The following is a 16,516-nucleotide window of genomic DNA, read 5'->3' on the forward strand; positions in this document are numbered from 1 at the left end:
AAAAGTTTTTGAATAAGTAAAATCAATGTAGCCAAAATCAGAAGGAAAGCAAAAAACTGGGAAAAAATTTTATGAACAGTTTCTCAGATAAAGGTCTCATCTCTCAAATATATAGATAACTTTGTCAAATCTATAAGCCTATGAGTCATTCCCCAATTGAAAATGCTTAAAAGACATGAACAGGCAGTTCTCAGACAAAAGAATCAAATCTATAGTCATATGAAAAAATGGTCTAAATCACTACTGATTAGAGAAATGCAAATTAAAACAATCTCGAGATATCATTTTATATCTATCAGATTGGCTAAAACGATTGATGTGGAAAGTGACAAATGTTGGAAGGGATGTGGAAAACTGGAACATTAATTCACTGTTGGGGGAACTGTGAACTAATCCATCCATTTTGGAGAGCAATCTGGAATTATGCTTAAAGAGTTATTAAACTCCCTTTGACATAATATCACTATTAGGTCTGCTTCCCAAGATGATTAGGGAAAAAGGAAAAGAACCTATATGTTCCAAAATATTTATAGCAGCTTTCTCTTGTGGTGGCAAAGAAGTAGAAACTGGAGGGATATCTGTCAATTGGAGAGTGGCTGAAGAAGTTGTGGTATATGTTCGTGATGCAATACTACCGTGCTATAAGAAATAAAGACCTTAATGACCTTAGAAAAACATGGAAAGACTTGTGCAAAATAAAGAAAAGTGAAATAAGCAGAACCAGGACAACACTGCATACAGTAATAGCAACATTGTTTCAAGAATAACCTTAAGTGAATAAGTCATTTCGACTAATATAAATAACTAAATTAACTAAAAGAGGGGACAGGGTAAAAAAGAGAAGGATAAAAGTATAAGATAGAGGGAAAGTTAAAACAAATTTAACTATGAATATAATGAACTCATCCATAAAATGGAACAAAGATAATAGAATGGATTAGAAACCACAATGCGACAATATGTTGTTTACAAGAAACACACTTGAAACAGAAACATATACATATATTTAAAATAAGGAACTAGAAGTTGAATCTAATGTGTTTCAGTTGAAGGAAAAAAAGGGCAGAGACAGTAATCATAATCTCAAAGAGAAAGCAAAATAGATTCATTTAAAAAAGATAAATAGGAAAACTACATTTTGCTAAAAAGGATTGTAGACAAATTAATAGCAGTACTGAACATTTATGCACCAAATGGCATAGTATCTAAATTCTTAGAAGAAAAGTCAAATGAGTTACTGGAAGAAACAGACAGTATCTATGGATAGGGGAAAAATTCATAACCAAACAAGAGATAGGTTCACAGGAAGTAAAACTAATAATTTTGATTATATAATATTTTAAAATTTTTGTACAAAGAAAACAAATGCAGCTAAAATTAGAAGAAAAGCAAGAAATTGGAGGGGGGGTATCTTCATAGCAAGTTTTTCTGATAAAAGTTTCATTTCTAAGATAAATAGGAAACAAAACCAATGTAGCCAAGATTTGAAGGAAGGCAGAAAAATGGAGGTGTGTGTGTGTGTGTGTGTGTGTGTGTGTGTGTGTGTGTGTGTGTGTGTGTGTGTGTGTGTGTGTGTGTGTGTAATTTTGCAGCAAATTTCTCTGATCAGGGCCTCACTTCTCAAAAATATAGAGAACTGAATCCAATTCATAAGATATGAAATGATAAGTGGCTAAAGAATATGAACTGGCAGTTTTCAGGAGAAATCCAAACTATAGTGAAAAATGCTCTGAATTACTATTGATTAGTGAAATGAAAATTAAAACAACTCTGAGTTACCACTTCATATCTATTAGATTGGCTAATATAACAGAGAAGAAAAGTGACAAATGCGGAAGAGGATGTGGGAAAATCTGTACACTAATGCACTGTTGGTGGAGTTGTAAACTGATCTAACCATTCTGAAGAGCAATCTGGAACTATGCCCAAAGGACTATAAAACTATGCATCCCTTTTGATCCAGCAACACCACTACTAGGTCTGTACTCTAAAGAGATTTTTTAAAAAGAGAGAGAGAAAACAAAAGGACCTACATGTACATATTTATTGCAGCTCTTTTAGTGATGGCAAAGAATTGGAAATTGGAAGGATGTCTCGAAATTCATGGAATTCGGACTCAATCCACAAAACAGTAAGTGTCTCAGTTGCCCATAAAAGTTAATCAAGTCTTGAAAGAAGAGTACTTAATTTTATTTGTACCATGGGCTTGTTTTGCAGTCTGATGACCCCTAACGACCCCTTCTCAAAAGAAAGTTTTTTTTAATGATTGGAGAAAATACTAAATTTCGGTTAGAAGTTAGTGAACATAAAGATTTAACTTTTCCCCATCCAAGTTCACAGATTCTTAAAGGAGGTTAAGGTTAAGAATCCTTGCTTCTCTTTATAAAAATATTTAGCCTTCAAGTGATTTGTTTCCATCCCTGAATACTCCTTCATCTCCTCCAATTCGCATCCCCTAACAAAACAGAACATGCTGTAATCATCAGATATACCCTCCATATCACAGTCCTAGAGAAAGTAGGGGCTAAGGCCAAGATATTAGTTTTCCTTTGCCACAGCCATCTGTCCTCTCAGCAAGCTATGAGCCCACAGTCAGTCTCATCAAATCACGTTGCCTCTATCAAATGTGTTAGGCCAGGTACACACTTCCCTTAAATGCAAATTCAGGATCTACAGATAATGAATCAATGGTGGGGGGAAAATCCCCCAAATAATCTAATAGCTCTGTTTGTAAATGCATACAGAAGCAAAGATATACAGGTATAACTCTCCACAGTCCCTAAAATGGGGACATATCCAGGTCAGAAACAGCAACAACCCACTCTAGAATAAACGGTTTGTTAACTCAGAAGAGTTACCTTCCCTTCTTGATACCACTTTATATAAGATAATCTAAAAAGTGGGTTTTCACAAATTTAGCCTCACTCTGTCCTGGGTCTCCATGACTATATACATACCACTTAAATTACATATATATACATACATACACACACATATATGTACGTATATATGTATATATATATATCATTTAAATTATTAATGATATAAAATTGGCACTAATTCCTATTTATATGGGCTAATTCCTCTTTGTAAGGTCTGCTTTCTCTATCTTTGGGGTGAGGTGGGGCATGACAATTTTCCTTTCCCCAAGCCCTGGGTCCATCCTACCAGTCTCAGGGGGTGAGGAACTGTTGGCTCACGTTGGCCCTTAGGGGATAAAATTTAGGTAGAAATGAATAGTACATTGAAATTCTGGAAAGGTTCTCCAGATGGACAATAAATTAGGTCCAGAATTTGATAGGAAGAAAGAGTCAGACTAAATAGCATTTGGAAAACTGCCCACTGGTTTGAATCATTCTAAGCTGCTACTTGACATAAGAATTCATTTTATTAAAATTAATATTCTTCTAATGATGCTGTGAATAAAAAAATACCCGCCATTTCCTCTGATCAAAATTATACAAGATTCTAAAAGAAACAAAGAAGCAGATCTTGAGAGTAACTAAATTGCAACATATTGCCAACGATGACTAGTATGCAAGAATGGACATAAAAAGTTTCATCTAGAAAATATATGAACTGAAAAGAAGGTTGACCGATCATGTAGCTAGAGTTAAAAATAACAAATGGAAAGTCCAAATGCTACATTGCTAACCACATAATAATAAACAAATGATGAGGATGATAATGAAAAGGCAAATAAGCTGTACTGAAACTGTAATATCACGATAGACAAAACTATTACCTAGAATGACCGGGACATATTAATCTAAGATTTGAGATCTATGTTTTTAAAATATGTTGCCATTCTAAAAATTCAGCCTCCAAACTACATGACAAGAAAAATTGTAAAAATAGAGACCAACTGGAAAACATTCAATATAGGAAATGAATAAGGTACATGTTTTTGTCATCCTATCTTCTACAGTTAAAAATGGTTTTAATGGATCCACAGAAAATAACCTTACATCTCAGCACATTTATCAGATTATAAAGGGCAGTTATTTTATCCATCTGTGAATACTCTGCATGATATTAGGTATAAAGGAATAATGATTTTTCCTTATACTGTTTCTAATGAAGTTCACCAAAAAAATTAAAAAATGAGATAATATAGAAGATAATAAAAATAATGGTGATATTGACAATAGGCATATGCTACTGTATTTAGCAAATGTACCTCAAAGTGGGAGCTTACAAAATGGCTAAGACCCAGGAGTGGAATCAAAAGACCCTATAAGGGCAACACCAGCATGGACTCAATTAACAATATGTTGGCAAAGAAATATTGAACAAATGGCTGACTCATGGTTTTGTTTGCAGAAACAAAGTGGTTTATGATAACTATTCATGATGAGGTCTCTGACACCAGAAATTAGAGAACTCCTATCAATGTATCACAGACTTAGAACTGGAAGAGAACTTAATGACCATCTAGTCCAATAATTTCATTTTACAGATGAAGAAACTGATGCCCAGAGAAGTTAAGTAAATTGCCTAAGGTCACACAGATAACAAGGGACAAATGAGGGATTTGAACCTGATCTTGACTCCAAAAGTCACGATCAGACTGGTCAGAATAATATACCAGACATAAAATATAAAAGACATGATCAGGTGGCCAGAATAATATACCAGAATTATATCTTTCATAAGCTACTAAATAACAAATATTCATACTAGAAATATAACTCCCCCAAATGATAATTCAACAAAAAAACTGTACTAGAATTGGAGCATTATCACAGATAGAATTGGAAAACAGCATGGTATGGGGGAGAGGGCATGAGGTTTGGAGGCAAAAGGCCTGGGCTCAAATCCCAATTTTGCTATGTAGAACGCTGGCCAAATCACAGCCTCTCTTGGCCCAAATCAAGGCAAATGAGGAAAACTTTTCTTCCTGGAACGTATATATTTGTCTCTTGTATCTTTTAATAATTTAGTGCAGTGGATAGAGCACTGAATCTGTAGTCAAGAAGACCGGAGTTCAAAGAGTCCCTGCTTGTGATAATTATTCACGATGATGGGACTCCAATATGTATTCACTAAGATGAAATGTCCCTAATGCCCATATAGAGACATTTGGCAAAACAGATAGTCTGTACTTTTCCACAGTTAACTCTGTGTTAGGCAGATATGGTTTGTAGTTTTTTGCTTACATGAGCTCTTGGCCTGTTGCAGGGGCTTTGAGCCATTCTCCTCCTGCTGCCTTAGTTAACATTAAATCCTCCCATCAATTCAAGATCCTGATAAAGAAACTCCCTCTACCTAAGCTTCACCCAAGCCTAGTAACAACAAAGGTCCCTGAAAACTTTTCCACTACATCTGGGTCTGATTAGAAATGCCCCCTCCTACATCTGGAACCTGTTCTCAACCAAACCCATTCTTGGGGTGTATAATCTTGCCACATGAAACCCAACTTTGGGCATGTTTCCTTCATGAGAAGTCTCCCTCTCACTCCTACAGGGTGTTTCTTGCATCCCTGGGGAATAAATCTCTTTGTTTATACTGTCATACAATGTTTGATTGCTTGCTGTGCTGCATAATAATAAAGTTCATGATTGCATAATTTTCCTGAGTACCAGTTTTCTAGAAACTCTTGAACCCAGGTATTTGTTTTCACCTGAGTCATATAGTCTCACGTATCATACTGTAGTTCCACAAAAGAAGCATTCACCTGCAGGTTGTTGTGAAGATCAGACATTTGCTATTGCTATTTTTCAGTCATTTCAGTCATCTCTTACTCTCCATGACCCCATTTGGGGTTTTCTTGGCAAGGATGCTGGAATAGTTTGCCATTTCCTTCTCCAGCTCATTTTACAGAGGAGGAACTGAGGCAAACAGGGATAAATGACTTGCCCAGGGTCACACAGCTAGTCAGTGTCTGAGGTCAGATTTGAATGCAGGAAAATGAGTCTTCCTCATTTCAAGCCCAGTATTCTATCCACTGAGCCACCTAGCAGCCCATAAGATCAAAAGAAGTATTCATAAAGTGCTTAGCACAATGCATGATGCAGAGGAACTTAACAAATGCATGTTTGCTTCTTTCCTTTGACTCTTTCCCTTCTCAATAGATTGTAAACCTCAGTCATCCTCCAACTCTTGCTAATCTTCAGCCATTCCCTGTCTCCTTGTTCCTTCCCTTACTGGCTTTGAACACATACTTTCACTAATTCTACCATTCTGTCAATCTCTCTTGTTTCTCCTGGTTGCATATAACACTTAATCCTGCTTTTCCTCCTACATGTCTAACCCATCCTCAGTCTTCTTTGCTAGATTATCATCAGTATCACACCCCTGAACCAAAGGTTCTGTCCTAGACCCCCTAATCTCTCTAGCTATACTCTCAGTGCCCTTATCTGCTTGCATGGATTTCATTTTCATCTCATTTATGATGAACTACAGATCTACAGATCTACACATCAGTCTTAGGCTCTTCCTCAAGCCTCATTCATATACTACTAATTACTTATTGGACATTTCAAACTGGATGTTCCAGAGATGCCCCAAATTTAGCATATCCAAAACTGAACTCATTCTATTTGTCCCCAAACAAGGTGTTCTCTTTCAATCTTCTCTACTTTGTAACTTTGGCATGATTCTTGAATTCTTATTCTGTTTCATCCCACATCAGTGGCCAAATCTTGTCACTTCAACCTCTACAACATTTTCTACATCTGACCCCTTCTTGCTACTCGCCTATTTACCATCTTCCCTCATTACAATCATTACAAGATAATTCCAATTCCATTCCCTTAATCTTTCCTCCTTCTACTCCATACTGTCATCAAAGTGATCTCCCTTAGGGGCATATCTGAATGTCACTGTCTCATTCAATAAACTCCAGTGCTTTCTGATTATCTCCAAGATCTAATACAATTTCTTCTATTTAGCTTTTAAAGCTTCTTATAGGCTGATAGGTGGCACAGTTAATAGAGGCTGGACTTATGAGTCAGAAAGGCAAGAGTTCACATCCCACCTCAGATGCTTATTAGCTGTGTGATCCTGGACAAGTCATCCAAAACTCTGTTTTTCTCCATCTCCACAGCTAGAAAAATGGTGATAATAATAGTACCCCCTTCCTCGGGTTATTGTGAGGATCCCATATTTAAAGGGCTTTGTAAACCTCAAAGTGCTAGCTGTTATTAGTAAACCCTTTCACAATTGTCCCAACCAATCTTTCCAGGCTCATTTGATACTATCCCACTCTCTTCCTCAGATATGATCCCCCATCTCCCATCTTTGTGCCTAGGAATTGGCTGCCTCCCATGCCTGGAATGTCTCTTCTCCTTCTCCCTGCCTCACAGAATCCCACTCCAATAGCTGGTGCCCTCCCCTCTCAGAGTTATCCTCTACTGAACCTCTATCCTCTATTGAACTAATATTCTGTTTAGATTTATTTCATACATTCTTCTGCACATCTTTAATGTTTCCCCCATCAGACTGCAAGTTCCTTGTGAGTAGGGGTTAATTCATTCATTATATTTGTATTTCCAATACTTAGCACAATGCTTGTCACATAATAGGTACTTTATAAATATTTGATTGAGGGTATTAGCAATTAACATTTTTAGTCCATATAGAATTATTTTATTATTTGTTTCCTTTTAATTGTAGATCTTGGTTGGAAAATTCTGTAAACTCATTTAATTTTAAAAACATACCTTTCCCCCTAAACCCTCTTACTCCTACCTTCCCTATTACTGTGGCCTGTCAACACCACCCTCCCAGTCACTTAGGCTCACAACCTAGGTGTCATTTTGGACTCCACTATCTCTCACTTCCCACATCCAAGCTATTGCCAAGATCTGTTGATTTCTCTTTTGCAACATCTCTCCAATATGCCCCCCTCTCTCCTGACACTGCCACCACCTTAGTACACACCAGCATCATCTCACATCTTGATGACTGAAATAGCTTGCTAGTGGAACTACCTGCCTTCAGACTCTTTCCTACTCTAATTCACCCTTTCTTCAGCCATATATTTTCCAATAATGTAGGTCCCATCTTGTAATCCATCCCTGTTCAGTAAACTTTGGGGGCTCCCTATTGTACCCAGGAGCAAACACAAAATGCTCTGTTTGCCATTCAAAGCCTTTGTAACCTAGCCCCCTCCTCTTCTTACCCTTTACTCCTCAATACATACTCTTCAGTTCAGTGACAGACCTCCAGGCTGTTCCTGGAAGGTGATACGCTTTCAATTTTAGGCATTATCTCTGGCTATCCCCCATGTCTGGAATACTCTTCCTTTCTACTCCAACTATCGACTTCCCTGGCTTCTTTAAGTCCCAACTAAGATTTTACCTCCTACCTCCTTCCTCAACTCCTCTTAATTCCATGTCCTTCCCTCTAGTAATCATTTCCTATTTATCTTCTATATAGCTTGCCTTATATACATTTTTACATGTCTCCCCCATGATACTGAATTGTCTTTTACCTGTTTCTTATATCCCCAGTGTGAAGTACAATGCCTGGCACATAGTAGGTGGTTAGTAAATGTTTATTGATGAATTCAGGTGATCTATGAATTATTTCAATTAGAATTTCATTTTCAATGTTTGGAAGATCTAGACAGTTCTCTTCTATTATTTCCTTCATTATTAAGGGTCTTTTTTTCTTCTGTTGTGTTCTTCTGGGAGACCTTTCGGATTGTCTCTAGGTATCCTGTCTTCAGAGAATCTATTCCTACTTTTCCCTCTCCTACTATTTTCCTTACTGCTCACTTCTGACTTTCCCCCCCTCTGACTGTGGTTTGCTTGGGGGCTGATTTCAAAGGGTCAGCTTCCTCCCACACTGAGCAATTCAGTTTACCAGCCTAGATCTCTGGTCTACTTGACTTTTGGGTGGTCAGAATTGGTTCCAGCTGGATGCTGTGCTCTTTCCCTCAGGCTTGGTGGAGTATTGCACAGCTGCCCACATGCAAGATGTCCTGTCCTGATAATCTGTCCCACTCCCTCTGTTTTCTGACCTGGCACTGGCAGTTCAGAGTCCATTTTCCTCCCCCTCTAGTCCCCGTCACACTGGCAGTTCAGATCTTTGCTTCACTGGCACTTCCAGATTGCAGTCCCTGGCAGGCTTTTGCTCCTGAAGAGCTAGGGCCAGGCTGGCTGTCAGGACCTGAGCAAAATTCTTCAGCCTGTAGCAGGGGTCTTCATGGCACTGGAAAGAGGGAGGCAGGAACAGGGTCCAGGAATGGGCTTTGATATAAGCCTGTGTTAGTTCCTTTAATATGCTAGTACAGCTTTGCTGCAGGGTAAGCTCAGTGTCAGTGAACATCAGTTCCTGTGTTAAGGATTTTTTTAAATCTTCTTTTGGTATCTGGTTGTTTTAGACCATGAAAACAGTTGAAAGTGCTTTCTTTTTGATGTACAATTTCTGTTTTGGAGACATCTGAGAGGTAATAGAAATGGAAGAAAATGTCTAGTCCACCATCTTGTTATTCACCTGATGTGGAAGCTTATTCTTTCCCTGTTTATAGTCCCTCTGGATTCCAATCAATCTAAAATTTCTTGCTTTATCTTCCAAGAATACTTTGTCCCAACTTTTAATTTTTTTAAAAAAATTGTTACATTCTGGCCTTATTCTTCCACTTTATTTTCCTTATCAATTCATCTTCAATTAACTATATTTAAACTACTCTGCTTATTAATGCTGTTTTAATTCTCCCTTGTTACTTTGTATTTTAAATTATTTTGCTTCTTGTAAAATGGTTTTTTACTTTGATGCATTTATTAATCAATTTGTATCATCATTTCATATTTCATACACAAGAAGCTACATAAGGGCTACAGACTAAGTCTCAAAGCCAGGAAGATCTGGGTTCCAGTGTTCATGCTGACACATATGGGTTGTATATGGGATTCTGGGCAAATCACTTAACTTCTCAATGATCTGGACACTTCTATAAAGGTAATAATTTGCAGAGAAGGCAGCAATCTGCACAGGTAGAAGAAGTGTCCTCACTTGGGAATTCCCTATACCAGTTAAATCACAGGGCCAGTTCCTATCTGAGATGACTCTCAGATCTACTCGTCCAGCTGTAATCTCTTCACTAACTACCAATCTTTTATCTCCAAATGCCTATTTGACGCCTCAAACTGTAGGTATCAAAGACACCTTAGACTCAACATGTCCAGAGTGGAATTCTTTCTTTCTCCCAAACCTTTTCTTATTTCTGACTTCACTATTATTGTCAAGGACATCACTATTCTCACAGTTATGTAGACTCATAACTTATATATCATCCTCATCTCTTTACTTTCTCTCACTCTCTATTTCCAATCAAAGTGATGAGTTTCCAATGCAAGTGTTATAATTTCCACCTTTGTAACATCTCTCATTTATACCTCCTTTCATTCTCTGACAAGACAATCATCCTGGTGCAAGACCTTTGGATTAGTGCAGTAGCCCTACTGGTTGGTCTCCCTGCCTCAAGAGTCTTCCATTCTGATTCATCTGCCAATGAGCTGTCAAACTCATCTTAATATATTCATCTATATCACTGTCCATCTCCCCAACCATCACCATCATCCAGTAAACTCCAGGAGCTCCTTCCTGTCTCCAGGATCAAAAATAAAATCTTCTCTTTGGTTTTGGTTTTGGAGCCCTTCAAAACCTTGCCCTTTCATACCTTTCCAGTCTCTAATATCTCTCCCTCCCCTCCATATATGCTACAATCCTGAGACACTGGCCGCCTTGCTATTCCTCAAACACCAAACACTCCATTTCCCATTTTGGAGCATTTCCACTGGTTGTCCTCCATGTCTGGAGGTCACAAAGTCTTCTCAAGTCCACCTTAGTCTTCTCTCTAAAACTATCCTCATATATCCTATACATATTTTGTACATACACAGTTGTGTACGTGTTGACCCTTCCATTAGATTGTGGGGGTACTCTAATTAGAGTTGAGGGAAAACTTATTATTCTTCCATCAGGCTAACAATAGCCATGGGGGCAGGTGGGGCCAGGAAGAGGGAGCTGTGACACAAATAGTCATTACTATAAAGTGACTTAGGGTACAGTTAAAACAGAGCCCATTTCAGAACATTCAGGAAAGAGCGCTAACCCCTTGGGTTTTAAAAACTAAAGCTGAATTTTAAGTTTTCTTAAAAATTGTTCACTTAGAAGGTTCATATGTATTAACTATAACTGGTAGTTTGGAGTTACAGCTATTACAGTAACAGCTCTTTTCTGCATAAGATTTACAATAGAGTCTCTCACATGATTCTACTTGACAGGAATAATATAAAATAAAAAGCTTTTGCCCATTAAACTCTCTACAGGCTTACCGAAGGTCGGGGGGAGGTATAAAACTACCCACATGGTAAATAGGTTTAATTTAATATAGAAGTTGGCTTTAACAATAGAAAGCCTGGTTCTTATTACTTTGTATAAAAAATATGACCCTTTAGGAAGTCTAACAAAGCATGAAAAATACACATTTGGTTAGTTGATGAGGTACAAGATTAATCTTACTATGGGAATCATGATTCACGTTTAAAGTACTTGGCTTGGTGTCTAACATCGATACTGCTCCCAAATAGAATATCTTACTCTTTGTACATGATTCAGCTTTCAAAGGAAAAGACGATTTAAATTCAAATGACCAATTCTATCATGGTAAGTCTCTCAAGATTACAGGAAGTTAACCCAAACTGATGTACATTATAGGCGATCAATAAATAAATTAATTAAAAATGGGTAATCTCATTTGAAGGATTCTTTTTCCACATGCTTACAGGTGGCACACATTTCTTTTATCTCCCTTTTCTTCCATTTATTGATATTCCTGTTTTTTACTTGAGTCTCTTAATGATTGACTAGTCCAAGAGTATCAACCATTTACCAGCTGCTCACTGTATGTTTAAATTTTATTTCATCCAATAAAATTGGTGAGGTGGCATGAGATAGTGAAAACAGCCTTATACTAGAAGTCCTGGGTGCTAGCACTGGCTCTGCTGCTAAAAAGCTGTTTGTTTGCTTTGGGCAAATACTTTCATCTGTTTGGCCCTTAGCTGTTAAATCTGTATACCAAGAATATCGCTTTACCTAAGGGGCAGGACTGAACCAAAGGATCTCTTAAAGGCCCTTCCAAATCATGCAATCTATAAATCTATGAGAAAAAAAATTAGACTGAATAATTTTTCAAAGCCTACATGTAATACTTGGTCTCCCTCTTGATAAGCGTACTTGAACGATTATAATACATGATTATAATATGAACCCATTACAATTACAAAAACGTTTAATAAGCATGTATTATGGGTAAGACAGTGTGGCGGATGCTGAAGATATGAAGGCAAAATGAAAAACAGCCCCACCCTCAGGTATCACAGTTTTAGAACTAGAAAGTATCTTAAAGGTTACCTAAGTCCAACTCCGTCATTTAATAGAAAAAGAAAGCGAGGCTCGGCTTATTTTAGGATACACAGCTAGGAAATGCCAGAACAGATATTCTAACTCAGGGCATCTCACTCCCAATTCAGAGAGGTTCATCACTTAGATTCATCACTGAGTAATAATTTGACCTCAGCTCTAGCAACTCATGAATTTTGTTTGATAGATTTTTGAAGGATCTAAGAATATATTACACAAAATTATGAGAAGGGATTTCATTGCATAATAGCACATGTTCTGAGGTAGCATGACATAGTAAAGAACTTGCCTCAAAATCAGCAAGTCCTGACTCTAACATATACTGGCCATGTATAACACTAGGCATGTCACTAAGGTTCTCAAATGCCCCAGGAAACTCTAAGACCATAAATTGCTAAGCAGTTGTCACTCGACATTGATTGAGGGAGTTTCCTCGTAGGGACAGTAAAATCATCATCAGACTCTGTTTTCCCCTAAGCCCCTTCAAAATACACATACATGGACATCATAGACATTCATACACAAAGAGAGGCAACGTGAAGTTAAAGGGTTGAAAATTTCTGGAATTCAATTAGTGCATATAGGATTCAGATAATTCAAATTTTAAAGACACCTTTCCCTCAAAAAGCCAGTTTTTGGAAGGAATTATCTGGATAATTGGTCCAACTCCCAAACTCACTTTGCTCACACTCATTCACACACACTTTATTTATATAAATATATATTTTATATATATCTTTATTTCTAGTTTTCTTTCTTTTGCATGATTTTTTTAAACAAACCTCCAAATGAGACACAAATTATTATTGTCTGAATTATCAATAGAAAGATAATCCAATCATATGCTCCAGAATAAAACTTATAAAAATTCGTCATCCCTCTTTCTCAGAGGATAACAAATATAGTTCTGTACTTATTCTATTAAAAGCATGACAAAGCTTGGGTACAATTGTCTTTCTTTTTTTTTTTTTTGGTTTTGAGGTGGTCATACAAATTATCTTGGTGTCTAAAACAAAATCCAACGTCAAAGTGTGGTACATTTTGCTAAGAAAAACCTGCGTTTTGACCAACTTAACTGAAGGTGAAAGGTCATGTGTAAGGAAGGATGCCAAGGTGCCCTGAACTTTTCTTGAATGAAAAAGTTCATCTAAAAAACAATCATGTATCATTCTCCAAAAGCTGAAGTGAAATTTGTTAAAGATTTAAACATTTTTTGCAAGCTTTTTTGTACTAATTAACTGAAATTAAGGAATGACATGCTATTCTGAATCCACACCCCCTACCACACCATTTGAATGGAAAAATATAAATCTAAAAATAAATTTCCAAGTGATTATTTATTTTTTTCTCTCCTAGTCTAGGAGTATAGAAGCATCACAACGTTCTCAGTTGTCAGTACAAATGAAAAGAGAGATCCTGTCTATCTCCTTTTAATACTCTTTCTCCCTGGATATCATGATTTGACCCATAGTTGTAGGTATGTGCCTATGTATATGTATATATAAATATACAACTCATACATACAAATATATTCTATTTTTATATGTATACATCTAATGTATTTTAAATAGTACTAATGTACATTTATATATGTGTGTACAATATATGCACACATACACATAAATACATAATGGAGTTGTTGTTCACCCTTCCTTCTCAGAGAGGACCATGACAGCAGGGAGATGATGCCATTACATGCAAGTGAATAGGATTTAAGTGAGGGAGGGCTGTGCAAAGTCACAAGTCTCACTTTCTCCTCTGGAGCCATCTGGGTCTAGTGGCCAGATAAAGATCAAGACAACTTGAGATGGATGACCCAGGATGCAGTGGGGGATGACTCTGGTCTTTTCAAGCTAAGGCCTTTAACAGGTTTCAGTCTGACTGAGGCAACACTCATTCAGTGATTAAGGTTTAAAAACTGAGGCAAATAATGGCCTCTTTACCTGGTCAAAAATTAATAAATAAGTAAAATATTCAATCTGAGAGGGAAAGACCCTCAGGATTTCTGGCTGAAATAGAAACAATTGCAATTTACATTCATTCTGAGCCAATCAGGGCTCAAACAGTGATCAAGTAAGGCACGAGGGATCAGGTTGTGTGAGCCTACTGGAGAGAAGATTCTTGTGCAGACATGAATTGGATAGCCTCTGATAACCCCCTCCAACTTTTAGATTCTGTGAAGTCACAACTTAGCTTCAGTTTTCTTATGAAGTGGAGACAATAATGATTACATTTTTTTCCATTAAGTGTTCTTAAACTAGAATTTAGGAACTTAGAAAATATTTTGGTAACTGTGTTTCAATATAATCGGCTTCCTTTGTAATCTTACAGTTTATTTTATGCAGTTAAAAAATTATTCTGAGAAAGGATCTGTAGGTTTCACCAGATTGCCAAGATGTCCACAATACAAAGCACATCCATTGAAGGACATACATATTTTTTAAAAAAAATTAATACTATTATAAAAGAAATTTTTAGAATTCCTAGATATGAAGTCAATAAACCTGCCATAATTGGCAAGCCCAAATTTAACAAAACCAAAATAAAATGTGTCTTAGAAAACTATTTAATAACCCCAATGAAAATATAACAAAAAAGTTGTTTTGAAAAGGAAAAAATTTGAGGGTCATACCAAGGAATAAGGATCCTCAATTTTCCTTACTCATTCCTTTTACTACTCAGTCTAGACATTATAAAAGTTAAAGGGAAAAACTAAAGGAACAACACATTTTAAATAAGAAGGTATTGTAGTCTACATATACATACACAGCAATAGTGAATGTCTTAAACATTTCTAGTGATGCCAAAATTCATGTCATTAGCATAGCATAATCTTTCAGGAAAGATGTAGGCACCAGGGAAATAGTTCTTTGTTTCTAGCAGAAATTTTAGTTATTTGTGATACATGTAAAGCAGAAAACACTTATAATATGCAACAATTCATTGAGTTTTTCAAGTACATACCATATTTTCACTGGGTGTCTCAATATCCAAGTAGGATGGAGGCATTTGCACCTTGTTAAGCACTTTGAAGCAAGTTTTTAAGGTATGGGCAAGTTCGGGTAAGGTTAAAAATTCCAGTTCCTCATAAAGGTACTGCACCATGTAACTGAGCATCTGTGGGAGATACTGGGTTTGTACCTCAGAATAAAGTTCCTATTTTTAAAAGAGGAGAGGGATATACTTCAAAATGTCATCTCAGATAAACTAATTTTTACTAATCTGAATAAACTTCACATTAATTCCAAATTTAGTAAGAAGAATAAAAGATAAATTTATTTCTTTTCTTTCTTGAATAATTCAACTGATATTTTACTTGGTCACTTATTTAATCATTCTTTTCCTTTTTCTTTCCCCACAAAGAGAGGAACATGTGACAACTTTCATTTATGAAAAATTACACAATTATAATGTGTGAATTAGAAAATGTGTCTATTTTGTTTTCTTTACTCACAAAGCAGGACTTTGCAAACACTACATTACTGGGATGATGTTCAATTTTGTTTAATTTCAGGAAAACACATTTAAAATTGACTCAAAAGTTATAAGATAGATTTACACAACAAGTTATCTATATCTACTTTTCACATACAAGGAAAAAAGATGAGTCCATGAATTTCTATATTGCACACGATTTTTTTTTCAAATAAGCTGGCCTGTTGCTCTAAAGAGAATTGAAAAGATAACAGCAAGCCCTGAATAATCTATTTAAAAGTTTGTCTCTCTTACCAATGGAATTACATCAAGGAGGAACACAAGCAACATGCAAAGTTCTGAAACTGTGGGAGAAGTGCTGTTTTTTGTAAAGGGATGGCTTACTTCCATGGATCTGCTTCTGCCACAAAAAAAGGGAAAATCATTTTTTTTCAGGTATGATCATTAGTATCTCAAGACTTTAAAACACTTAATCTTCATATTAACTTCAAGTGTAGCAATAACTTCTGTGATTCTAACAACATAGATCTTAAGGAATGGCCAACCATTCATTAGAAACTAAAACTAAGGAGTTTAAGAGGAACAAGACTAGCACTGGCAATAAGGCAAGCCAAGCAGAATGTCAACTTGACAAATTCAGATCCTAGAAATACTCTTTCAAATCTTAGATCCAATTTTCATTTTAACTCTATAAATTATTTGTTAC

General features: G+C 36.4%; 1 protein-coding gene across 3 annotated transcripts in view; it reads right to left on the minus strand.

The window, feature by feature from the left end:
- The window catches only part of DOP1B (DOP1 leucine zipper like protein B), a 133,186-nt gene that overhangs the window by 72,316 nt on the left and 44,354 nt on the right, over positions 1-16,516 (minus strand). For 2 of the 3 annotated variants that reach the window (XM_072614918.1, XM_072614919.1), the window contains 2 exons: positions 16,105-16,210; positions 15,340-15,531 (listed from right to left, as the gene is read on the minus strand). In XM_072614918.1, coding sequence (XP_072471019.1) covers positions 15,340-15,531; positions 16,105-16,210 — 298 coding nt within the window. The remainder of the gene's footprint in view (positions 1-15,339; positions 15,532-16,104; positions 16,211-16,516) is intronic. The other variant, XM_072614920.1, reaches the window with a different exon arrangement.

Source organism: Notamacropus eugenii, chromosome 5 (assembly GCF_028372415.1).
Source record: "Notamacropus eugenii isolate mMacEug1 chromosome 5, mMacEug1.pri_v2, whole genome shotgun sequence".
NCBI classification, from domain to species: Eukaryota; Metazoa; Chordata; class Mammalia; order Diprotodontia; family Macropodidae; genus Notamacropus; species Notamacropus eugenii.